At 27.2% G+C, this 26,268-nt stretch overlaps 2 protein-coding genes across 2 annotated transcripts; one reads left to right on the forward strand and one right to left on the reverse strand.

Annotated features, from left to right (window-relative positions):
* Window positions 1-1,474: 1,474 nt before the first annotated feature.
* LOC107438756 (apoptosis regulator Bcl-2) lies at window positions 1,475-15,715 on the reverse strand. Its single transcript, XM_016051114.3, has 5 exons — window positions 15,584-15,715; window positions 14,683-14,983; window positions 13,087-13,204; window positions 12,563-12,790; window positions 1,475-6,401 (listed from the first exon to the last, which is right to left on the reverse strand). Exons 2-5 carry the CDS (start codon window positions 14,904-14,906, stop codon window positions 6,294-6,296), a joined length of 678 nt encoding a protein of 225 aa, XP_015906600.1. The 5' UTR covers window positions 14,907-14,983; window positions 15,584-15,715; the 3' UTR covers window positions 1,475-6,293.
* A 27-nt stretch (window positions 15,716-15,742) lies between these two features.
* LOC107438755 (tRNA N(3)-cytidine methyltransferase METTL6) lies at window positions 15,743-23,615 on the forward strand. Its single transcript, XM_016051113.4, has 5 exons — window positions 15,743-16,177; window positions 18,634-18,768; window positions 19,266-19,436; window positions 22,153-22,294; window positions 23,419-23,615. Exons 1-5 carry the CDS (start codon window positions 15,953-15,955, stop codon window positions 23,556-23,558), a joined length of 813 nt encoding a protein of 270 aa, XP_015906599.2. The 5' UTR covers window positions 15,743-15,952; the 3' UTR covers window positions 23,559-23,615.
* Window positions 23,616-26,268: the final 2,653 nt, after the last annotated feature.

Below are 26,268 nucleotides of genomic sequence, written 5' to 3' on the forward strand. Positions count from 1 at the left end.
TTGTCTCATTAGATTAATAATTCATTGAAATGATTCCATAGCGTCAGAAACTCATATTTTTACAAAATTAAAAATCAACCATCTTGAAAATTATACCACTCGTAATATAAACTTATTTAACAAAAACGCATAAAAAATATCTTCATTTAAAATACTTTATAATAATAATTTAAAATAAAAAAACTATCATCCTCGTAACAAATATTAACCCCTTAACGATCGGTTAATTTTCAAGAAAACGGTCATTAAACTGTCGATTTTTTTGGCTTTTGTATTTGATTAGTGCTGCAACAAGTTTAAAATAAACTAACTATCTACAATTACCTTAAAAATAACCTGGTACTGCCATCAGGTGTGTAAAATGAGAAATAAAATGTTCTCCGCAAAAGAAATGAATTAGTTTTATTCTTATTGGCGCGTTACTACTGTACACTCCAGCCCGTCAATATCACGGGAGCGAGAAGGAAGGGGTTAAATAACGTTGGTAGAAACCAGGATCCTTTCTTTCCAAACAAACGTAAATCTATAAACTTATAAAATAATCTGGCCGTCTAAAACTAATCCGCTAAAACACCGATTCTCTAATTCATTGATTCGCTCCTTCTTAAGAAAACTTTCCTTCCTACGTTAATACGGGGTCAACGATATCGTGGTTCCTTAGGATTCTTTCGAGTCACCTACACTCTCTTTTCGGCAGACTTAGTTTCTAGCGTCATTTTCCTGCATGTCTAGAATTATAATTACGACCTTTCACGAATTTTATTTACTTTCAAATTTTGTTCGTAACTTCTCTACAATAACAAGCATAATGTGTAAGTTATTTACATTTATTGATATGAAATTGTCTAGTTCGGCGCTGCATGTCCAACTTGGACCTTGTGCCACTAAACTTGTTCGATTCAATTCGTTTTCTTCTTTTATTAGCGAGCCAAACAAAAAAACAATCCCAAGTTAAAAATACCACAACGATAAAGCAAAAGAAACTGTTAAAATTAATAAAGAATATTAAAAATCAGTGTAATCAAATCAAAAAGCAAGCAAAAATTTCTTAAAAATAATGTCCATACATTGGGAAAGGGAGAAACTAACAATCAAACACTCTGAAACTAATTCGGCAATACATTGATTTCCTAATTAACTGATTCGTTCCCATTCTTCCTTTTTAGGGAGTTTGCTTTCCTAGGTAAATCAGTATCAGTTCACCGTATCAACATGATTGGCGTTCCCATATTTTATGTTAAGCTTTCTTCCTCTTGATGTCTTTATCATCCCTCTGAATTTGTCGTTCTAACCTAGAACCTGTATTTAGAACATTCCAAGTGTAGATTACTATACAGCATAAAATAATGTTCAGTTTATTTAAATTTCGCTTCCTAAGAATTGTGCTAACACAAACAAAAGCTTGACAAACCGTTCAAAAAATAATTCTAACTCGCTCCAGGATTTTAAAAATTGTAATAATAAAATAAACTAGTTTTTACATAGGAAATGTCATTTTATTACACAAGAATATGGCAGCAATATAATAATCGAAAACACAATATACATATAAACAAAAGTGACAGTTATGAATTTCACACATAGGTGTGAATGAAATCAAAAGAAAATTTTACACCTCTAAGTTCAGTTACTACTCAAAACTGTATTCTAAACTTGAATAGTAAATTTACAGTGAACTTATAAAAATTTTTACAAATTGTATAGTGTAAGTGTTTCTAAAAATACTATTTGGTAAATGATTGCTTTCACTTGAATACAAAATATTGCAGAGCAACATAGTACAATATTAAAAAATAGGAAACCGGTAAAGTCAATCAGAGCTAATATGAAATAAAAATTTAAGTTTCACTACTATTCTTTAATTGTTGAATTGGTGGTCCCGCTTTGTCTACAACTTAATATGTAAAAAAATGTTTAAACTTTCTTCATAAAAATATTTAAATAATTATACATCTCATTAGCTTTACAGGGTAAATTGAGAGTGTCTCAAATATGCACCTGAGTTAATTGTTTTTGCTGCAATTTTAATATATTTCTTTATTTGGTTTTGTCAGTGCAATAATGAAAACAATTATAATAAATGCACCCCTTTATCCCTGTATTTGTAATGAAAAATTTTAAAAAAACACGGTTCAACTATATTAGAAAAGTAAATTTATCAGAATGAAATTCAAATTAAATAAATAAAAAGACACAAAAATATTCATTCATTTTTTTGTAACTAGAAACATTTGCTTTTTTGAATACAACTTTTAAAATTAACGTTTACAGGATCAAACATATTTTTTCCGAATTTATATTAATGAAAACATATGAGCGCACTTCAATGAACGAACCTGAATAAATGAATATATTTAATTACACTTATTACGTCAGAATCTTTCCCACTTACTAGAAAGACAAAACAGTAAAAGTATATAGGAATACATTTAAGCTTTACCTATTAAATATAAAAATTAGCATATTTGTGGGAATAAAAAAATAAGTTATCCTTGTTTTATAAATCTTTAATTGCAATCAAAATTAAGGGGAAAGCTAAATCAGTGTACTTTTAATTAAACTTCTCATGCCCAGCAGGTCATGCAAGGATAAAAAGAACAGGTCTCAGAGCATGTAAGAGTCCAGCTGCTTATTTTTCCTATTTACATATGGATTAAAAAACATTTGATGCCACCATATTTTATCCAAATCTCCCGATATTTCATCAGAAATTATTATTATTTTTTTTATTTTATTTGTAATGCCAAATATGGGAGCAAAAAAATATCATTTATAAATGAGAATGGAAACATGCAAGTTTGACTAAACTGTGAAATTTTTAAAACAAATTATTGTAATAGATGTCAGAGTTATTTAACTCTAATCTTGATAACTGATTACTGATAACGAAAATTGTAAGACAGGTCATTTACAAGGTATGATGAAGGAATATTTCAAGTTTTGGTAAAAAATTGCAACTCTCCCTGATTTTTAGAGTCAGAATAAAATTCCCTGACAATTCCAGGCTTTTCTTGACCCTACTAATGACACACCTGCATCGTATGGCTTTATCATTAATTAATGCGTTGCATGCCAAAAATTTGAAATGTCACAAATAAAAAATCTCATAAAAAATAGCTATTAAGTTTTCTTATGCTTAAAATGGGTATACCTCATTATTTTGAGTGCTTCATATTAGCACTAATTGACTCTACTTTTAATAAAATGGACTTAATTTGAAAATAGGAATCATTTTAAAAATTTGATAAAGAGTGTAAAAATGATTATTTTTAATCATAAAGTCATCACTAATTCTTTAATATTAGTGAAATATATCATGCTCTTTCTATTGTAGTTTCAAAATAATATACTAGATAAAGCTCGTAGGACAGCAAATAAATTTGATATTAAGTACAAATTAAATCAAATTACAAAACAAATTTTAATATTAAGTAAGATTCCATAATGATCAATATTTAAAAAAAAAAAAGATACTAACAAGAGAAACTACGGAAATATGATGCTCCAATGATTGTAAAACAGACATTGGAAATAGACCAGGCAGTGTTATACTCCAAACAATGAGATGTAAATACTTTAGTTCAATATAGTTCAGGATTCATAGAGTAAGTTCAATATAGAAGTATACAGGCACAATTACAATTGATAATATGTAGATAACTTATGGTAAGTACAATTGCAATCTTACTTTAATCATTAACTTTATGAGCAGCAAGAAACAAGATTAAATGTTTCTTTTCATTTCTGAGCGGGACTGGGAGTTAGTGGACAACTTATACCCTGCTCACACAGACAGTTGTCTTTAAATGTGATATCAGACTTAATTATCTCTCCTGTGCATCTCAACGAGACAAGCGCATTTTAAGTTAGGTCAGTGCAAATAAGGAATACTATATAAGTGGAAGGGTCAAAGCTTTTGTTTAACAAAAAAAAATTCAGCTAAAAAAATTTATAACCCAGTTTAAAATATTTTGATATAGGAATTGAATCTGATACTTAGAAAGTTCTCATTAGTCAAACAATAACAAAAATGCAGTCCATAATTATAATAGCATACAGTATGAAATTATTTCTCATTTTGTTCTATATTTTAAGAGTGCATAACCTTAAAGTCAACTTTTTCTCTTCGTCCAATTCTGCTGTAAAAATAGGTGAACCCTATATAGGTAAACAATAAATTGCTTGCACAAAAGATAAGAAACCAATTGTAGGGGGAGGGGGAACTATAACTAAATACATGTTTTGAAATATTGAAACCATGTATTTATTGTCATTAATATTTCAAACACTGAATGTTAATAATCTTATTACGCTAATAATCTATAATCTTATTTTGGTAAACAAACCAAGTAATTTGCATCTGAGTGAGTTAGTGTAAAAATTTCTCATTGAAAAACATACAAGGAGAACTGGTCATTTAGTTTGAAAATCGGTTGGAATATGAAAGTCTTCAAGTATCACAAACGCTCAGTTCAGAGATAAGTGCTTTATCTATAAAGTTAACAATCGTTACATGTTTATCTAATTTTACAAATAAATTTTTTCACATGTTTATATAATCAGTCACAAAAATATTTTTATAATACATATAACAAAAACTTTTCAAAATTTAAAATATACATAGAAAATTTACACAAGTACAAAAGTTCCTTAACTTGATTGATACTACCTGACTTGATACTACCTTTCTTGATTCATACCATCTTGACTTGCTTAATATGCCAATTTCTAATAAAAACATAATATGACATACAAAAATAAAAGTTCAATGAATACTTTTGTATCAATTCTATCTTTTCATTCTATCTCTTCATTGAATCAATTCTATCTTTGAACAAGATATATCCACTTGCTTGATATTCTATTGTAAAAAATTTCTGACTACGTTTTATTCTACACATGGATAAAATTTCAGAAAAATAAAACATGGCATAGTTTTAGAGATATTTTATTATTGATACTATAATTCTTAATCCTTTAGAATGATATTTAAAGTTTTTGAAAAACAATGCATTCACAAATCAGACTCATAATTTAAAAAGCACAGTCCATTAATACACAGATAATTTTTGCACATCTTCCATTTTAAAGTTGTGCGCTTTGATCATGAGTTTAATAGAAAATGAAAGTTTCATTTATGATTTAAGAAAGTATGAAAACAGTATATAAATCTACATTATCTTTTATACAAAAGAATACTTTAATATGTAAAAGTACAAAAACTGTATAAAGGAAAATAAATTTGTACATTCAAAATATTTCATGCTTAAGTAAGCAAATGTTATTTTTAAGATACGGATAAATGATTTTTATATAAACTACAATTTTTTTAAAAAAAATTATATTATAGGATTTTTTCACAGTTTTCAACATATTGTTGAAAGTCGTACACCAATAACAAACTTGGAGAGTGGATAGGGTACATAAGGATCAAGAGTTGCACGGCAACTCATTGTATGCCGCTAGGGACGCCTCCCCACTATGAACTGGCATTTCCTGAACATTTGAAATGATTAATTTATGTATCTAAATTATCTTTTCTAATAACAAAGCGTAAAATTAGTATCGCATAGGTCCAGAAAGAACTAACTTAATGATTTGGTAACAAAATTGAAGAAAGTGATAAATCAGTTGTCAATGATTTAAATTATGTAAAATAGCTTCTCAAGACCTATTCCTGAATATTTTTGACAAAAATTACTAGGAAAAGTAAAAGCGGTAAAATAAATTAAGATAAATAAAAGTAATGCTTCAATTCTGTATGAAAAGCCAATTCACAATAGGGAAGAGTCTCAAGCAGCTCACGATGACATTTCAAGATAGATATGTAATTCTTAATACTCACAATATGCCCTGCCTCCCAAGTTCGGAACTGCTATACTGAATCATATAGGTAATCAAATAGTAAAATTAGAGAGTTTCTACAAAAAATAAACAAAAATTATTTTCTGCTTTAACTCTTCATAAGGTTAGCTAACCTTGTCTGTTGTTATAAAAAAAATGACTTAGTCCATTGATTATTGAGCACGAGATATATAAGAAACAGTATGTTAATACTATATAAATACAAATGTAATACATATACAAAGAAGGACGAATAAATACGAGATCATATTCTATAGATGTCAAGAAAAGGCACTTTAGATAATAGCAATAACGAATATTAAGCATTTTGATTGGATGACATCTAAACTGAACATGTAGCACAAAATCAAACATAAGTCAACATAATCAAATTGACTTTAGTTAAGAAATTCACTGTAGGATAAATGGCAATTTTTAAAACAATCATTTTAGCTTTTAATTCCTTTATATATTCCCCATACAGCAACAACTCCAAGAACACCAAGCGCAACATAGGCAACATTTCTCCCTCGCATGACTTGTTTGATTACTTTCTCCTGTTAAATAAATAAAAATAATCAGTTAATAACCTGTCAATATTTCATTTAAAAAAAGGTAATTTACATTTTCTTTTGTACAATAAATTGTTTCATTGCTGCATTTTCTTTAAAAAGGGTGAATAAAAACTAATAAAAGTTACTAATGACTTATAGAAATTACTTAATGAGTTATAAAACCTACTCATAGAATTTAATGAACTTAAATATTAATAAAATATCAAATACTACACTTCGAGGAAGGTCGTAATTATAATTCTAGGCATGCAGGAAAATGACGGTAGAAACTAAGTTGGACAAAAAAAAGAGAAAAGGTGGCTCGAAAGAATCCTAAGGAACCACGATATCGCTGACCCCGTATTAAAATTCATAGGAAAAAAAGATTTCTTGTATAGGTTTATAAACCTACGCTTGTTTGGAAAGAAAGGATCCTAATTTGTATTATGTTATTTAATACTTGTTACGTTAGTTAATACTTTTTTTACTTTATTAATATAATATATTTTATGAAAAATGAATCTAGAAAAACTTATAGAATTTAATAATATTAAAAATAATTTAAAACAATAAATCAAGTAGAAAAGACAAGATACTTCAATTACTCTTGTATAATATGTGGTGGGCCCCTGTAATTAAAATGTTTTCTACATTATCTTCTTTTCCTTTAAAAAAAATAATAATCTAATGTTTAAAGAGTTGAAACAGATAGCGTACAATAAAGAGTCATAGCTTCATATTTGTTAACTTCTAAACTAGGGGTGCACAACCTGCGGCCCTTCGACTGCTGAAGTGCGGCCTGCGAGAGCTTCTAAACAAAAAAATTTTTTTTCTAAAAATGACAATTTTTAATCGCACTTTTAAGTGATCACGCTTTGACACAATCAATTTTAACAGATTCTTTAGTAAATGTACGTTTAAGCCGACTTTATCGTAAATATAAATGATTTTTTTTAAACAGTTATTTCCACTTTTCTACGTGATTTCCAAAACCCCGGAATTTTTATTAAGACGCGAGTTTTAGATCGCAAATTTAAATAATCACTTTTTGTGCACTTTATTTGTGACGATTTCATCTTAAATCTAAGTGATCTTTTATCTTTTTTTTTTGCAATTCTTTCTTTTCTTCCAACAATTTTTCACGGCAGTTATTGCTAATTATTTAAATGAAAATCTTATGCCGAAAGTCTCCAATTTAAAATTTTCTCATTTCCATAATTTTAGAAGAAAAAAACTTGCTCGAAAATAAATTTTGTTAGTAACTTTATTTTTTTAAAAAAATGCTGAGTCATAATAAAAATACCGAAAAAAAGAAAAACAGAAAAAAACAAATTTTTCTTAGTTCCTGAAACAAAACTTTAATACTGAAAATCACATTTTTCTATGTTACTTATGTGTTACAGTACAGGGAAAGAGTGATAATAAATGAATAGTATGAGACTTTCTGTTAAAATGCTGGGTTATAATAAAAACGGCGAAAAATGGAAAAAATTCCTTCTTAATTCTCAAAGTATCGAAAAAAGGACAAAATTGACTTGTCTGATTATAATTTTTTTTTAAAAAAAAGTAATATCTATAAAAATTCAAAAATAAAAAAAAAAAACTTGGAAAAATACCTTTTTAAAAATTATTCTGCCGAATATTTGACTGATCATTCAACCAACTGAATTTTTCACAGAAGGATCAAATACTCGTTACATCCCTCCCTAATTTAAATGCAATGTTATTGCAACTTGAGAAATTCATGAAATGACGGAAAACGTGAATTTTTAAACTGTTCACTGTTTGTAGTTTAGATTTCAATTCTTTGTTGCTTAAGTGATCTCTTTCGATAAAAAAAAAAGAAAGAAAATGTTTACGATATAAAAAAATCTAATAATTAATAAAATAATAAAGTACATTACAAAATAAGCATTGAATTTTATTTTGAACTATCACAGTTTTGTTTTTATTTTAGGCTTTTGTTTAAAACCTATAAATTTTCTTCAATTAAAATATTTAATTTGAATTTATATTACTTAATTACGACTAAACTTTTTCCTACTTTCATTCTGTGGGCATTGCAGTTTTTTTTTATTTATTAGAATTTAATTCTAAAATGAATTTTCGTATTGCATGATATGATAAAAAAAAAAATTTCTTTTCTTCAATGTTTATTTATTTTGATAAATCTATTGTTCATATGATAAAAATAGCAAGTTTTTTTTTTTTTTTAAAAAAAAGTATAAGTTTTTTTATTTTTGAATGAATTCTAATAATGGAACACTACTAAGTTATTGATATTACTAAGTTTATTGATAAAGAAAATGGAACGCTAATGTTTAAATAAACATTACTACATTTGTCATTAACATGTAATACATCTTCTGCGGCCCTTTGTTAGCCAACCTGCTGTGCAAGTGGCCCTTCACTCAAAAAGGTTGTGCACCCCTATTCTAAACAAAACCTACATACTTTTGTTTCAATTATATCTTTCAACATTCTCATATTTTATCTGATTTTGGATATATCTTTGTGTCAAAGTTTAAGGATACATTTGGTTTGTCCAATACACATAAGACCACATTAGTAATAATAGTAATAAAAATGTTTGAGTTAGACTTCAAAAATTTTAATGACTCCACATGCCTACTTGAAATAGTTATACCCAGGGTTCATACAGATATCAGATGAAGAAATCGAAGAAGTTTCCAAGGGGTCCAAAATTTAAAAACTTTTCGTAAAAGATAACTAAACAGTTTTTTTAAATAAAAAAAAATAAAAAAGCAGTTACTATAAAGAACGTGCAAGAATGTATATTTTGCATAAGAAACTTTTTTCCAGCCCTTTTGAAATAAATTTTAACTTTGTCAAGCTTCATCAAGAAAAATAAATAAAGTTATGACTTTCACACATAAATACATTTTCTAGCTTCAAATATTTTAATAAATCTTGTTAAAGTACATAGTACAGATGTTAAAGATTAATATAAAAACCTACCAATCTTATATTTTTAAATCTGAATACATAAAATCTAAGGCATTTTACACAAAGAAAAAAACAGTAAATCATTAATTTTGTTTATAACATTAAAAATTAAAATTATTTGCTGTTATATTTTTCTTCTCACTCTTGCAATTAAATTTTTTCTTTCTTTTAAAGTTTTTCTCAAACTATTAGATTTTGACAGCTAAGTAATATCATTTCATTCCCCTGCTTGGACAGAAAATTCATCAGCAGACTTAGTAAGTTCATCTATGCAACACAATAATCTAAGGAGTTTCTAAGGACTAATTTGGAAATCTAAGTATTTCCAAGTACTCTTTGGAGACCTTTTTATTTCCAAGGAGTTTCTAAGGAGTATAACGCATCTGTATGAACCCTGGTTATACCTCGTTACCATAGTCACTGACATGGGTCCAGATGAATGACATGGGGAGTTTGTATTTTAGACAAACTATAACTCTTCTTGTTTTGAAATTCTTTGTTTAGTCTATCAATAGATAGAATATTTAGTAAGAAATTAATATATGGATAAAAAAAAAAGCAGAGGTACCGACATTTAATGTAAGAACTCAGAAATATTGAAGTTTTGGATCCTAGTAATAACTTCCATTTTCCAAAGTTTAATATAAACATTTCTTCTCATTCATCAATGCATAATAAACATTATAATAAGAAAAATGCCAAAATGTTTTAGAACACTAGTCCTTAAAATGATAATGCATCAAAGGTTTTTAAAATATTACAACTCCTGTAGGAGAATTTTTTCAGGCTTTCTAAGATATACCTTTCTGCAAGATACTTAAAAATAACAAATATACATCTTACTAATTTAAAGTAACAGAAGCGTTAACTTCAAAAAATAAATAAAAAAATTAGATCAAATAAAATAATTTTTTTAATCGAATATATAATACTTTTTATTATTCTAATACTATGGGCGATATTCTCACATTTAGCAGAAAGATAACACAATAATTACTTCCTTTTTCTCATTTTGTAATTCATCATCAACTTAAGAAAATTAAAAAATCATGAAATCTGTAGCAGTAACTACTGAAAAAGAGATTGATGAAGAAGTCGCACGAATCGGACTCTTCAATAGAGGTTACTTAATGCATGTTTTCATTGCGAGATTTAACTGTTGTAATGAATAATATTGCATTAAAAATATCAGATTTTAAAAGCTATGTGTAAGTTAGCAATAATAACAGCATAACAATAAAATAGAACAAAAATTTCCACAGAAAAGAAAATGAAATTTTTTTACTTAATTATTCTTTACTTTTCCTTATTCTCAAATAAGAATAGAAAAATCAGAATTTTTTTTTTTTTTTACTTTCCAAAGAAAAAAAATTTCTACAAGAACTTGGTAGCCTTCTGCAACAAGGCAATCATTTTTTTAAAAACAATAGAGGAAACATTTTTTTCCAAATAGCAAAAAGCATGGGAAAAAATACTTTTTTAATCACTAAAAACCATAGTAAAGATAGGTTTTTCCAAAGCAGTATATACCATGATAAAAACCTCATATGCTCCACCTCACTGCTAAAATTCCTGCAACTTAATGTAAATTTGGTCAATTGGAAAAATTTCAATTCTGAAATACTTATTTCTAAAGGTAACATTTAAAATAAAATAGGGGCTATTTTTGTAATGTAACCTGCCATGCCAACTACAATTGCTGAGACGCCAAATTGATCTGAAACATAAAAGTTTTTTAAAAAAATAAATAAATAAATTAGATGTTAGTCTGGGGATAGATATGAGTTATAGATACCGAGTTTGTCTCTTACTGTGATATTTCAATTAGTTTCTTGCGGGCCGTTGCCCATAAGTTGCCAAGACTTGGCGATTATTCCGCCACAGATCCAAATATGATATAATATTATAATAATACAATAATAATATTTGCCTTTACTCAAAGTCAATCTTTACTCATATTATTCCACCAGGTAAAATGCTTTCATCCCTATGGATAACAACTAGAATAGATTAAAGATGATAATAACAGTGTCTTGGGATATTCATCTACTTTTAGATGCACATGGATAATTTTTTTAAAAAACAATTTCCGCACATGCGCTGTATAAAGCAACTACTTCAATTACTCTTATCTGGTGCAGTTTTTATTATTTTTTTAATTTTAAAGCAATAATTTCGTTATCAGTTTAAAATTGATTCAAACGCTTTGTTTAATTTTTTTTTAATATCTAAGCTATAGCAAAAGTGGCACTAGACCTAGTATATATTTCGGACATTTAAAAAAGGTCCAGTCATACTAGGTCTGGTTAAGTGCCATTGCTCGGTATATTCTACACTGATGTTTTTTTAAGGCCAAGTGCCACTGCCCGGTATACCCTACACTGATGCCCGATACTCCAAACACTGATGTTTGTTCTAATCTATTGTCAGTAAGTATTAAAATTTCGAATAAATGTAATTATATCCACGAATAAATCAATATCAAATCGGATGTAATAAATATTTCGGACATTCACTAAAACGACTAATTTGATTGTCAACATTCACCGGTAAAAGTCAACAACCACTGATTTCGGTCATTCACAGTAACATGCACAGCATTTACATAATAACCTCATCGGGACAATTATTTCATACTCTGCCTAAATAGCATTCGACACTTCAAAAAATAAAAATAATTGGTTTTGTTGACGATGATCTCGTAAGGCGATAAAGAATCATGCATAGTACAGGTAAGGAAGATATTAACCTCAAAGGAAAAGTGGATGAATAACCCAAGGAATCAATTATAACAGTCTTCAGGGGTCTGTCCAGGCCAAATTTACTACCGTTTAGTGGTACCTTCACAAATTTAACTATAGGAAAACCGGTAGTTTCACAAAATACCTTTCCTTAAATTTTATTTTTGTATCCGGTAAGAAACGATAAATCCATATTTTTGTGTTGATCTTTTAATACAATTTTTAATTTTCACAAATTATGTCTGAATTTTCACAAAATAGGTACCTCTCAGAAAAACCTAGACAGACCCCTGGTCTTAGAACAATTTGGGAAAGAAGAGAAGTTTGGGACAAACATAGTAGTAATAAAAATATGGGTCAATTGAAATAGCTGTCACATTACTGAATTTTTTAAAGCTGGAATTAAATTTACACCATTAAACTATTTCATATTAAACATAAAAGTATTTAACTTACCCAACCACCATGTTCATAAACCCATCTGCAAACATTTTCAGATATGTACTGTAGAGCCCACCTAAACAAATTTATTCCAATTTTTGCTAATTCTACTTTTACAGCTCTGATAAGAATATCAGAAACAAAGTAAAACAGGGCCACTATATTATAAACATTGATACCATGCCTAAATACTTCTTGGAGTAAAGTCAAAAATCCTTCATAAGTAAGTGATCGCAGGTCAACCTATAAATGAATAAATGGAATCTTATACAAGGGAAAATGCGAATACAAGACTATTAAGAGAAAAATTAACACTTTTCTATCAAGTGAGACATTTTCTTTAGAAAATTCACATATTATCTTAACAAATTTTAAATTATATACACGAGACTATAATAAGAAACAAACATAAAACTTTAATAAAAATATAAGAATAAATAAGAGGGGTAAAAAATTTTTTTCAATAAATTTGAAATTTCTAACTGAAATTCAGCATAGAATATTAAACAACCTTAACAAGAAAACAAAACAATACATACTCTATATGCGTGACGCCTAACCTCTCCTCTTTGGGGACTGCGAGCAAAGTCATTAGCTAAGTTTCTAAGATCACTTCCAATAGTTCGAAGTACAATATTTGGGACACCTGCTCCTAAGCTGAAATTTCAAAATTTTCTTATTTAAATATTATCTCACAAAATGACTCTTTAATTACATAATTATTAAAACTATACTTTTGAAGTCCAAATATACATTGAATTAGGATATATATATTATGAATAAATTCCTAACACAGCGATGCACAAATTCTCTATTATAGTGCATCACAAAAACTTAAAAACAACATGTTAAAGGCCAACATGAGATACTAATCGAAAGTAACGTGCATGCACGTAGTAATATGTAAAATTCATTAGAAACTACATCTTCCTGCAAGCAGTGATGTAACGAATAATAGTGATGGGGCCGAATACCGAATATTCTTGGCCGAATAAAACTTTTTTTAAATTTCTCTTTTGATTGTAATTTTGTAATTAAAGTAATTTTCAAATTTTAAATTAAAAGTTTAAATTAAAAATGAAATAAATATTAACAAAATTGCTTTTTTAATCTTTGTATAATTAAAAAATTTTTAACTTGATTTATTTTTTGTAATAATTTAAATATATTGATGCTAATAACAAGGCAATATGGCTTTTATAAATCTAAATAATTAATAATAGCATATTTTAGTTATAGTTATACTTGTAATTTATATGCTATTTTACTTAAAATAAGAACTCATTACTACTGTTAAATGTATTCTTAACTTTCTTTTTTGTCAGAAAAATTATTAAAACCCAGAAACTTAAGAACTTTTTTAAAAGTTTCACTTTTGAAATTTTAATTTTGTAATTAAATAATTTTCAAATTTTAAATTAAAAATGAAATAAATATTAACAAATTTGCTTTTTTAAACTTTCTATATTTTAAAAAATATTTGTATTTTAATGTAAAAGATTCCAATGCTTGTTTAAATACATATGATGATAAATTTGCAACAAGAAAACATTTTTATTTATGTAACATTATTAAATATACTTATGTATTATACAACTTAAATTGAGTAAATGTTATATTTTCTAACCGAATATTCAGCAAAAGGGCAGAATACCGAATATATTCGTTACATCCCTAGCTGCAAGTACTGAATTCAATCATAGTCATATATAAAACTAAATGGTCACTAAGACAATGAGTGAATAAAAGAATAGGAAGAACAATTAAAAATTAATACTTTCTAACACAGCTTTTTATTTCAGTTAGGAAAAAAAAAGACATCATAATTTTTAAGTTATTTGTGAAATAGTTTTTCTGTAATACATTTCTAATTAACATTTAGCAATGCCTAGGAGCCAATATTGGCTTGTGGATTATACATACATTATAGATTAAATGTGTATAATCTTCGCATTACACAAGAAAGAAACGGTTCAAATATTAAACACCAGAAAAATTACAAAAAAGAAATCGAAAAATATTAATTTTGCAAAGTGGACACAATCTAAATAGATTAGAGAACCTATATTATTAACTGTTGAACGCATTGATAGCAATTTTATATACAATATTCTTTAACAATTCATTTAACTTACCCATCTGCCTCAGCATTCAAAAGATTTTGTGCCATTGCCATATGTTCCCTGACAATATCTTCATTTGAGTTATCAATAACAGCAGCATCATCTAATCCCTGTTGTTCAAATTCTTCATGAACAAAATCATGGAATAAAGCTCGGCCAACGTTTATTTCCCCAGGGGGGACATACAAAGGAACAGCCATATATGACTGCAGTGCAACAATACTGCGACTAGACATCTCAAATTTTAAAATTGCAAACAGATAGTTCTATTAGATTAAATCTACAAATAGACTCAAGCCCATCAAGTTGTGACCTGTAAATGATCAAATGATGAATTAATAAACTAACCTAATAAACAAATAACTAAAACGAATTAGTAACATTATCAAATCAAAAAATTGTTTAAAAGATTTATTTATTATAGACACATAACTTGGTACTTCATTTCTAATTCCTTGAAATATAAAACATTGTCATTAAACAACAAAGCATACGAAAGGGCAACAACTTTATGACTACGGAGTATCCCTTTTAAAAAAATTTGGAAAGATCTTTTTCAAAATTCTAATACAAATGAACTAAAAATTTCCTGTGTGACGTTAAAATTCGATTGTAGATAAGCACATCTGGGGAAAAATAACTATTTCATCACATATCTTGTGAAATATGTTTCGTAAATAGTAATTAAAACTAACTGCAATTTAAACATTCCTTAATATAGTTGGAAATTAAATTCGCTGCGACATAGCACATGGTGAATAATGAATGAGTCACATTTATGAAATCATCAGTCACCACTAAACGTGAAATAAAATAAACAAATATAGCATAAAACAAATCAAAACTTAAAACAGTAATATTAAATTATAACATTTGCAGCAAATAGAATAACTGTCAGCAAAGGAACAATTACCAAATCAAAGCAAAAACACGTTAGGACAAAACTAAATTTGAGCATAACATAAACAAAACAAAAGCATCACGAATTTCAGTTTCACAAGTGTTGCCACAAGCTGAAAAACTTGTCAAAAAAGAAGCAGTGAAAAATTTGCCAAAAATTACGCCAAATCCCAAATTTTCAACTCGCCAATGACGCCAACGTGATTGTAAACAAATAAACGTGATACATGGCTCAAGTAAAATATATAGTGGATCACTTTTTTCTTTAGAATGCTTTTCAAAATTATATTCTATCTTCGATTTTTTTCTCTTTTAATCTAAGTTTTTTCGGTTTTATATTTTCGAAGAACAGGTAGATTACCAATTTCTCGAATCTTCAAAAATGGCTTCAACTAATGAAAAAGGTCATTATGCGCGAATTTTAAATGATACTGAAATTGAAAAATTATCTCTTGACAAAGTGACTATCTCTGATTTTAAACAAAATAAGTTAGAACTTGAAGCTAAAAGGAATTGGGATTTGTTTTATAAGAGGAATAGAGGAAACTTTTTTAAAGATCGACATTGGACTAAACGAGAATTCGAGGAACTTGCAAACGAAACCTCAGTAAGTGAGACAAAAAATAAATGTATGAAACAGAAAGTTTATCTGATAATTTATCATCATATTAATGCGTTTTTCAAATGAATGGAATAAAGTAATCCATTCATGATAAAGTAATCCATTATTTAAGACTTATTGATGTAAAAAAATTTTTTATGAGTATAAAGGTGCTCAAGAGTTAACAGTTTTGAATGTAATGATTACCTTTAAAATTGCAATTAGTAAAAAAGAATACAACTAATATTCTCTCAGAAGTACATACATCATGAATTAATCAGTAATTTCCTACTCTGTATTTCTAATTTTCTGAAACTAAGGTATGCAAAATGTAGTGCAAAAATAGCTTCTTTATTTTTAAATTTTCCAAATTATTTTTAAAATAATAATAATTTTAGTTCTAAAAACATTTATTTTGTTAATGATATTGAATTATATAGAAATTTAAAAATATAAATCTTTTGAACAGAAACTAAATCAGAGTAAACAAGACTTATTGGAATAGTGATTCATTACAACTTATTTAAGAAATGGAATTTTTTATTAAGTAGTAGCTTCACTTTCACACTTAATTTCATTTTCAAATTAGATGCCCATTCATTAATGTTGCCTCTCTTTTTATCAATATTTCTGACCTTCCCCTTTGTCACGCTACACATTTTATTACATAAATATATACTAGCAATTAAAAAACATAATGCATGTTATGAATCATATTTCAGATTTTACTCTTAAACTTTAACTCTGTGTTTTAATAACATTTGTGAACATAATAATAATATGATTATTTCTGCACTTTTTTTAATGAAAAAGATAAAAGCAGTTTTCATTAAGAAAAATTTTTAATCTGCTGATTTTAAGTGTATTTAATAAACACCATATATAGTAATTAGAAGAGTGACAAACCCATGATGTCATTCTTCTTGCTATCTTTTCAATCTCATTGAGCATGACATCATTTGTGAATAAGACCCAAATCATTGCTATCAGTTATGAGGACTATGAACCGAAATGTGCAAGCACGTAAAAAACAAAATCAAATTCTAGTGTGAACAATTTACAGATATCGTTAATAGACATGGGTGCAGCAAACGTGGTAATACCTTGATTATAATGATAAAAGTGCATTTCTGATACAATATTGCTCCCATTATATTGATTAGGGGCACCACATGTGTTCAATTTCTTGAGGGGGACAAAATTAAAGTACACTGTCACACTCTAAATTTTACTAGCAAAATAATTTTCTTAAACTGCTAAACAACATCTGTAAAAAAAAAAAAAAAATATTTTTTGTTTTTTACTTTCAATGAATTTAAATTGATTTAAAAAAATTTATACGTTTCTTAAAAATATTGAGAGGAACTTTAAAACATTACTAATTATTGTGGAGGGCATTAATCCACTGTTTCTAAACCAATGACTCCCATGATTGATAATATTCTACAGTCAGGGCTGATTGTGCTCTGGAAAAAATCCGGATTTCCGGATTTTTCGTTAACAGTGATCCGGAAGTTTCCGGAGATCGAAGGTCCAGACGTTTAAAAAAGTCATTGATCACAGAAGTTTCCGGGAATCAAATTTTCCAAGGTGGAGCTTAAAAACACAGCTTATTTTATTTGTTTGTAAGGGAGAGCCAGAGGGATACTTTATAAGCTTATTTTCATAATTAATATTCATTTTTTATTAGTAAATAGTTGTTATAATCATTAACTCAAAAAAGAAAGACATATTTGTAAATTTTAATTACTTCTCCAGGTCATCATAAGTATGTGTAAATGATATAGGTATGTGAAAATTTTTAAATATATTTTAAGTAAACTAAGAAATATTGAGAAAAAGGAAAAATTTTCTAATTTTTCAATTTAAACTGGGTTTTTTCTTTAAACCCAGGAAATTTTCCGGAATTTTGACTTGGGCTCACAATCACCCCTGTACAGTAGAACCCCAGTTATCCATGAGTGGATCTTCCACGAAGAAATTTAAAGTTATAAATCAAAGCGAGAAACAAAGTAAGTAAAGTGGCTGATTTTTTTTTACAAAAAACCAAACTAAATACATTTATGAAGTATGTTTGTAAAATGTTCTTCCTTATCATTCATTTGTCAATTTAGAATTTGATATTTTGTATTCTTTTACTTCCTTATCATTCGTTGTTTTAGTGATTTTATCTATACATCGCTGTATCGAAATTCATATGTATCGGTTATCTGGACCAATGTCCATGTTATCAATGAATCGGGAAAGCCGTCCCCAACATGTGGTCCCTATTACTGTTAAGTACCCTTATTTTAATCCTCTTATCTTATCTTATCTTATTTCTGGTGCTAAACAAAAGGCATAACCATGAATCAAACAAGATGGGGGGGGGGAAATAAACTCATTATTCAAATACCAAGTTTACTAATTAAGACAATTATAAGCAATCAAAAATACAATTTTGTATATTTTAATTTTTTTAGAAAGAAAATGAACAATCAGTTCTTTTGGAAGTTGGATGTGGAGCAGGAAATTTCATGTTTCCTTTAATATCAGAAGGAGTAAACTTTTATTTCTATGCTTGTGATTTCTCTCCCCGTGCTGTTGAACTTGTAAAAGTATGGTTAATTTTTTCTTTTTAATTTTACATTTGTTTTTAAAAAATTTTATACACTCTATAAAACTTAACTATAGTCAATTGATTTAGTTGTGTTAAAGAAAACTATGTATATATCCATTATCATATATATTTATCTTGAGTATATATATCATTGGTCTAGGTATATATATTTATCTTGAACCTGTTAGTATTAATTGATTGCTAAAACTGTTTATTTATTTTTATATGTTTTTCCGTTCTTTTATTTATTGAATTTTTGTTTTGTTTGAGAAGCTAGGAAAATAGAAATGTGTCGAATAATAATTATTCTGCTGACACATTGCTTATAAATCTTGTCGATTTTCATCAATTTCTTATTCTATCAATAGTTGACCTAATTTTACTTTTACCATTTATTTTACTTTAACATTTTTCATCAAACTGACATATTTAAACTACCATGTATTTTATTTTACTATTTATTCATTTTACTGATATATGTAAACTTTTTTTCAGGCTAACGAGCTATATGACTCTAGCATTTGTAATGCCTTTGTTTGTGATATCACTCAAGACGATTTAGCAAATGTTATTCCTGTTGGTACAATTAGTATTTCAACTTTAATATTTGTTTTGTCTGCCATCCATCCAGAAAAAATGCTTTTCGCACTCAAAAATATTTATAAGGTATATTTTTATGCATTCTAAAAGATTTGTTGTAAATTTCCATTGTATTTAAAAAGTATTAATGAAGTGCTTGGGACAATATAATAATAAACCACATTTTCAAAATGTTTAAGATAGTATTTGCAGAGAAAAGCAGCTTAGTTTCTGAACAGTTGATAAGACGTTTCTATGTATTGTGCTGTTTTTTAGTAAAAGGTATAAAATCTTTTAAAGCACTTAACTAGAAATAATAATAAAGGACAGTTTGATCAGCTGTGAAGGAATAAATGAATAAGTGTGATTGATTCCTATGATTTTTTAAATTTGAATTGTTTTCATTGAATTAGTTCAATCAGTGTATGGAATTATCACTTTATTGCCCTTTGTTCTAATTTTCTTTTTGTATGCATATTTTACTTATTTTTTCTTTCCCTTCTTACTATGTTGCTATGGATGTATACCGCGTATTATAAACCTATTCATATCTGGGCTAATTATTTGCTTTTTTTTTTCATTAAACATGTCCTTAAAATTTAAAGCATAAGCCAAACTAAAAAAAAATTCATGTTTGCAAAAGTAATAATATTAATACACAGAGAGATGATAGGATGCACCTTAAACTGTTAAGCAGTTTTCCTATTTTGAATTTAAGTTCTGGCCTCAAATATGTCATGTCACCTTTTTTCTTTTCTTTTTCAATCAATTGAAAAATTAAAATAAATTTCTTTTTTTCTATTCTATTGTTAATTTCGGTGCTGACTGTTCATCATTTTCTATTAGTATTTTCAGTACCTTTTCATATGTAGGGAGATCTGTTTATAAGCCAACTCCTCTCAATTGACTATGTAAAAAAGTATACTTTAAACTCCATTAATAAGCTTTAACAATAAATGCTAAACTACAAAATTTCAATCTACACCCATTTAATCAGAGATAATTGTGCTCCAGAAAAAATCCAGATTTTTTTCTAACCGCAATCCAGAAATCCTAGGTCTATAAGTTTCAAGAAATAGTCGATCACATTTACGTATTAAAATTCTTGTACATTTTATTCAAAAATATCCGTACTAGAATTTATACTTGGCATCTCTTTTGCTTGGAAATAATTTTTTTTCTGGTAGAATAATAAATGTGATTAGATTTAAAAGTAAACTTTATACAGAATTATTCGTTTAAATTATGCTGTATATAATTTATTTAGAATTTCGTGTTTTGAAAATATCAATGATTTAAATTTATAAACACATTATTTTTTTGAAATGCGTCATTAATGATTTTACTCAAGACATTTTCTTGATTTTTTAGTTAAACTCACAATCACCCCTGATTCATATTTCACTGTAAACAGAGTAAATATCTAAATCTATTCATTTTTAGTTTAAGGATTTGTTTTCTAAGTAGAGACATTTAATATTATAGTTTCTGATTCTAGTGTAGAATCGGGGGCCTCTTGGTTTGACGATAATTTTCATTCAGTTTTACTTAAATCCCATTTTCATTTAGTTGTAAATTGCCAAAATTTAAGATGGTCTCCAATTGTAAACTATTACCTAGTTTCTTAATTTGTCAGATTTATTTATTAAGTACTTTTTTTAAATATTTAAGCAAATTATTCTATAGATCATTCTTAATTACATTTATTCATTACAATTCTTTATAATTGATTAATTTTATAACTAAGAAAATATTCAACAAAATAAATTGTTTGATATCTAGTATAACTGAATGTTGCTAAGATAGGCTAAATATCAAACATTTGACACATCTCTAGTTTGAATAATTTAGTTTTGAACTCTGAATCTAGATCCCATCAATTACAGATTTTACTTCACTTTCCTAGGAAGCATTACTTAGGGGTAAACAAAACAAAGAAGCCAGCTTATTTTTTTATGTTACATTTTCTAAAACTGTGGGTCCCAACCCTGATAGAGGTCATCAAACATTTTAGCGATTCTGATATTTATAAATATAATTTCACAATTATTGAAACATTTTTATAAAATGTATCTGAAAAACAGATTAACATAAGATAATACAAATAAAGAAATGAAAATGTTTTTATGCATTTTTGTTATTGGATTATTTTTTAAGTCTGTTACTTACTTTAAATTTTCACATTGTTCAATGTTTTTAAAGTTCTAAAACTGCATGGTATATTACAGTACAAGCAAAGAAACTGATAGTTCATATATGCGTCTTATTTACACAATGCTTATAAGATCCCACAAAATTTTCTTCAATATTATGGAGTCCCCGCACCAGAAAAAGCTGTTTTTTATGATGGGTTAAATCCTGAAGAAAATTATCAGAGACCTAAATTTGTGTATAACAGATAATTTTTATCATAACCAATAGGCTTATTTGGTGTAAACTGAGTAGTATAGTGTGGCTTTGAAGATAACTCCTCCAGACTGAAAGTCTGGGGCTGGCTGCTGCTATGGTAACAAGTGAGAGCACATTTCTAATGGGGAGAATGAAAGAAAGGTGTCGATTAATTTACTCACGACAACCTACGCTAAGGTTAAGACAAAACTATTCACCCCAATTCAAGTGACCTTTTCTCGTAACCATAGTACCTGCCACGACGTGAGACGTATCTGAAGGAGTTCTACTGAAAGCCGCACTATACAATTTATAAGCTTAAATTTTTTATGGTAAATATTGTGTATTACTGCAAAAATCTTTGTGCTTTTTTTTTTCTCCTTTTATTTATTAACTCTCAAGTTTTACTCTTTAGGTATTAAAACCCAATGGTATTCTGTTATTTAGGGATTATGGATTGTATGATCAAGCAATGTTGAGATTTAAACCTGGTCACAAGTTAAGTGAAAATTTTTATGTAAGGCAAGATGGCACTCGAGCTTTCTACTTCTCTGAAGGTTAGAAAAATTATTTATAGATTAGTAAACAGCTATATTTTTATTTATACATTGAGCGTAAAATGTTTTCAGTTTATTCTTTATTATGTGAAAAAATTTTGAATACTCTGCTTCACTGGTGTATTTTAAGTCTTGAATATGAACAAGAAATAATCTTTATTTTCTAGCTAAAAAAATTAACGTTTATCAAGTGATTAGAAAAAATTATGCAAAACTGAGTGGATATTCCTTGTTTCGCAATAACATATGGCAGAACAGAATAGGTTATCCTGCATCAATTTCCAGTACTTGTTTCATTGAATGCCTTCCCCTGTTTAATTTTTTAACCAGCTTTTCTTTACTTTCTTAGTCACTTTGCATGGCTCAAAAAAAAAAATCCCTTTGTGTTTTATGCAAATAGCAGTCATTTAGTTGCCATCATTGAATTGTTTTCAAATAAGTACTTCTTTAACAAAAATCAATCAAATAATAGTCATTGCACATATATTTCATAATTTTCTAAAATTTTAAATAATTTCTGAAATAGATGCCCTATTGTATATTGTTTAAAAATTTTTTAAACATTAACTATCCATATCTTCCATTAAGAATTAAATGTTTCAAAAAAAATATTAAAAAGTCTAAGAAAATCACTAATTCTTCAATTTTCACTTTTTAAAAACAATGCAAGTAATGAATTACATTTTTAAAATAATTAATAATATTTTCATTAAAACACAGATAAGGTAAGGTGCAGACATTTGGATAACATTGAATATTCTTATTTAAGAAAATGACATATATGATTTTTTTTTTTCTTTTTTAACAAAAAAATTATCAAATATTCTCAAAAAATCTGTATGTAGGTATATTGTAAAAAAAAATTTAACTGCTAACACTAAAAATCTCCTAAAATATTTATTTACTTTTATATTCACTAACCTTAATGACTTTTTATAAAGAATCTAATAATGGATTCTTTAAATTAGCCAAAACACTAAAAATTTATGATTGATCGCATGCACCTGAACTTTCTGGAGTATTTTAACTTATTTTTTGAGAAATATAACTAAAATTGTTCATTAACTTTTAATGTAGTGTATAAAAATTCAATAAACAGCATGAAAAAAAAATTTTTTTTTCAGAATACTTGGGAAAATTAATGGTTGAAGCTGGATTTGAAGTGATAGCTAATAAATATGTTTCTAGAGAAACTGTAAACCACAAAGAAGGCATCTGTGTACCAAGAGTTTATATCCAAGGGAAGTTTTTAAAACCTAGATGATAAAAAAAAAGTTTTATGTATAGATATTGTTTAAATAAATTTTTTCATAAAAAAAAATTATAAATTATTTCTGGTTTAAGTTACGATCTGTTGAGTACCAATCAGACGTATGTTTTGTAGCTTCAGAATTGTTACTTTATTACAAATCAAATTACATTAAAACCTATCAAAGATATTTTGTAAATCTAGTAGAAAAAATTACAATCGAAAGTATATTTGATGAGTATATTATTGATAGTTTTTTTTATTGTTTCTCATTTAAAAGCGATATTGCTATGTAAATTTAAATTTATGTTTTGATTGCTTAACAAGTGAGGTTTGCATCAATCACACATTTGTTTTTCTGATAGTGTAGCATCTCAAACACTTTTGAATAGAAGTTAGTTTTTCAATTTAGATAAGTTCTGATGCATTTAGTTTATTCCCAAACTGTAAGCAAATTAATTATTAGTTCAAGAAAATTATTTTATATACGGATTAAGTGGTGCTTAAATGGTGGCTAAACATTTGGGTTAAATAATACAACCAAAATATTTTAAATGGTAATTACATTCTATTGCATAGATTACGAAAAAAAACATTTAACAGAAACCAACTCACTAGCAATGAGACTGAAATCAATATTTTTGAAGCACAAGTTCTACCCATTGTCTTCTAAAGCACCAAAAACTGAACATTAAGATTATCCAAGACAGACAACTTATTTTAAAAAAATAAAAAAACTACGCAAAGAGTTATGGTGTTGTTCAAGAAAATTATAATCGATAAAACAGGCCTCATAGTGAGAGTAAGAAAAGGTTTTGATAAACCAAGCTACTTTTAAAAAGGGTAAAACAAAGTATAATTTCTTCTACTTAAGTGTAGAAAAATTTCATCACAAAAGAATAATAAAATATACTATTTTTTATTTCAGAATTACCTTGTTTAGAACAGAAATTTATAAGTTTTTATAGTTACAGTTACATTAAAAAATTAACTGGCATCAAATAATTACTGTTCAATTATACTAGCATTAATTTGCAATAGAGTATAAGAATAAGGCTTATTATTTTACGCTTTTAAAGGAAGGTTTCAATATAAACTCATTACAAAATAGACTCCTTAAAAAGTTTTGTTCAAAAGTAATTTATTAGATTCCTCAATTAGCTGTTTAAGAATATTATTTTATATGATTAATGTATTGTTGATCAGAAACTCTTAAAATCAGATGAAAGAAATTAATAATCGTGTAACGCTAAAAGTCCACCTTTCAAGTTTTGTTACTGCATTTGTAAGTATGAATTTTTGGATATATCACTACGAACATTGGATATTGTAAAATCGTGAAGTTTCTTTTTCATAAAATGACATTCATGAATTTAATGACTTAATGAAATTTTCATAAAATTCCACAAATATTAGAAACTCTGAATCCTAGAAATAAGGCCATATGCTTCTATGATTAATTAGTGGTAAGCTCTAAGAAAATTTGAATCTAGCAATTTTTACTAGCTTCATAAAAAGGCTGGATCAAAAATATAAATCTAGTATAAAATCCTTCTTTGTTCTTAGAAAATAGAATGATCTGAATACACAAAAATTCAATAAAAAGGATGCCTCTGAAATAACCACATTGTCACAATCATCAAATCAAACTGAATAAAGTATCCGACACTTTTAATAACAAAAATAATCCCACAAAACTGTTACCAGAGTTCTCACTAGAAATAAAAAAGGGCAGGACACTTCTTCACAGAAAAGAGCACTCATTTAACGCCGTAAAAATTTATCAAATTGTGTAAGATGTAATAACTGAATTTGATCAACAATTTTTAAATTACCATCTTATATTTTTTTTAAGTATATAGTAATTCAAAAAGTAGTTTCACACATTATCAAAACAAGAGAAAAATTCAGTTTTATAAAAAAAATAATTAAGGGGATGCTAAAATACAATGTCTGAACATAATTTTTTTTCAAGTAAACTAAAAAATGCTCAATTGATAAACCTAATTATTTTTTTTTTTAATTAAACCTAATAATTTGAAAGGTGCAATCTAAAATTTAAGCTGAAAATTATGAAAAAACATTTAAAGATGCATTTTTTTAAAAAAGAAGAAAGGTATTTATTTAAAAAATAATTTTAGAATTTAAAATCACTCAAAAAATTCACTAATATAACCCTGAAAAAAAGGAGAAACTTATAGAAATTTAACCAGTTGAGAATAATCCTAACAAAGTAAATATTCATAATAGTAATCAGAATTAAACCCATAAACACTGATAATTTTATACAGGGTGCGTAGCCAAATTTTTCCAGCAAGATATAAGCACTCAAAAATATTTTTAAACACTTAAAAAATATAATTAGGCAGGGTTGGCAACTGACGGTTTTATCCGGATTTAACCGTCATGTCAAAAAGAAACTTTTGGCATAGTTCTTGACAATTGTCAGAAAACACAAAATTTTGAATCGTAAAACGTATGGCGTTTTTATACGCTAAGGACCAACAGTACGCCGAAATAGATTGGGTTTGAATTAATCGCGAATAGAACAATATGAAGTGTCTTTTTGCATAATACGTGGCAAACAAGGTAAAGGAAAAATTAAGCGCTTTTTAAAATCACTCAATGAAAAAGAACCTTTAAAAAACGTCAAATAGAAAATAGCAGGGGTGATTGTGAGCCCAAGTCGAAATTCCGGAAAATTTCTTGTGTTAAAAAAAAAAAA

Source organism: Parasteatoda tepidariorum, chromosome 1 (genome assembly GCF_043381705.1).
Source record: "Parasteatoda tepidariorum isolate YZ-2023 chromosome 1, CAS_Ptep_4.0, whole genome shotgun sequence".
NCBI classification, from domain to species: Eukaryota; Metazoa; Arthropoda; class Arachnida; order Araneae; family Theridiidae; genus Parasteatoda; species Parasteatoda tepidariorum.

Coding starts and splice junctions, on each gene's coding strand:
- LOC107438755 (XM_016051113.4), top strand. CDS start 15,953: ATGGCTTCAACTAATGAAAAAGGTCATTATGCGCGAATTTTAAATGAT. Junction 18,769..19,265: donor GTGCTGTTGAACTTGTAAAA/GTATGGTTAATT, acceptor ACTTTTTTTCAG/GCTAACGAGCTATATGACTC. Junction 19,437..22,152: donor CACTCAAAAATATTTATAAG/GTATATTTTTAT, acceptor TTTACTCTTTAG/GTATTAAAACCCAATGGTAT.
- LOC107438756 (XM_016051114.3), bottom strand. CDS start 14,906: ATGTCTAGTCGCAGTATTGTTGCACTGCAGTCATATATGGCTGTTCCT. Junction 13,205..14,682: donor TTGAATGCTGAGGCAGATGG/GTAAGTTAAATG, acceptor TTGAAATTTCAG/CTTAGGAGCAGGTGTCCCAA. Junction 6,402..12,562: donor TTTATGAACATGGTGGTTGG/GTAAGTTAAATA, acceptor TTTATTTAACAG/GAGAAAGTAATCAAACAAGT.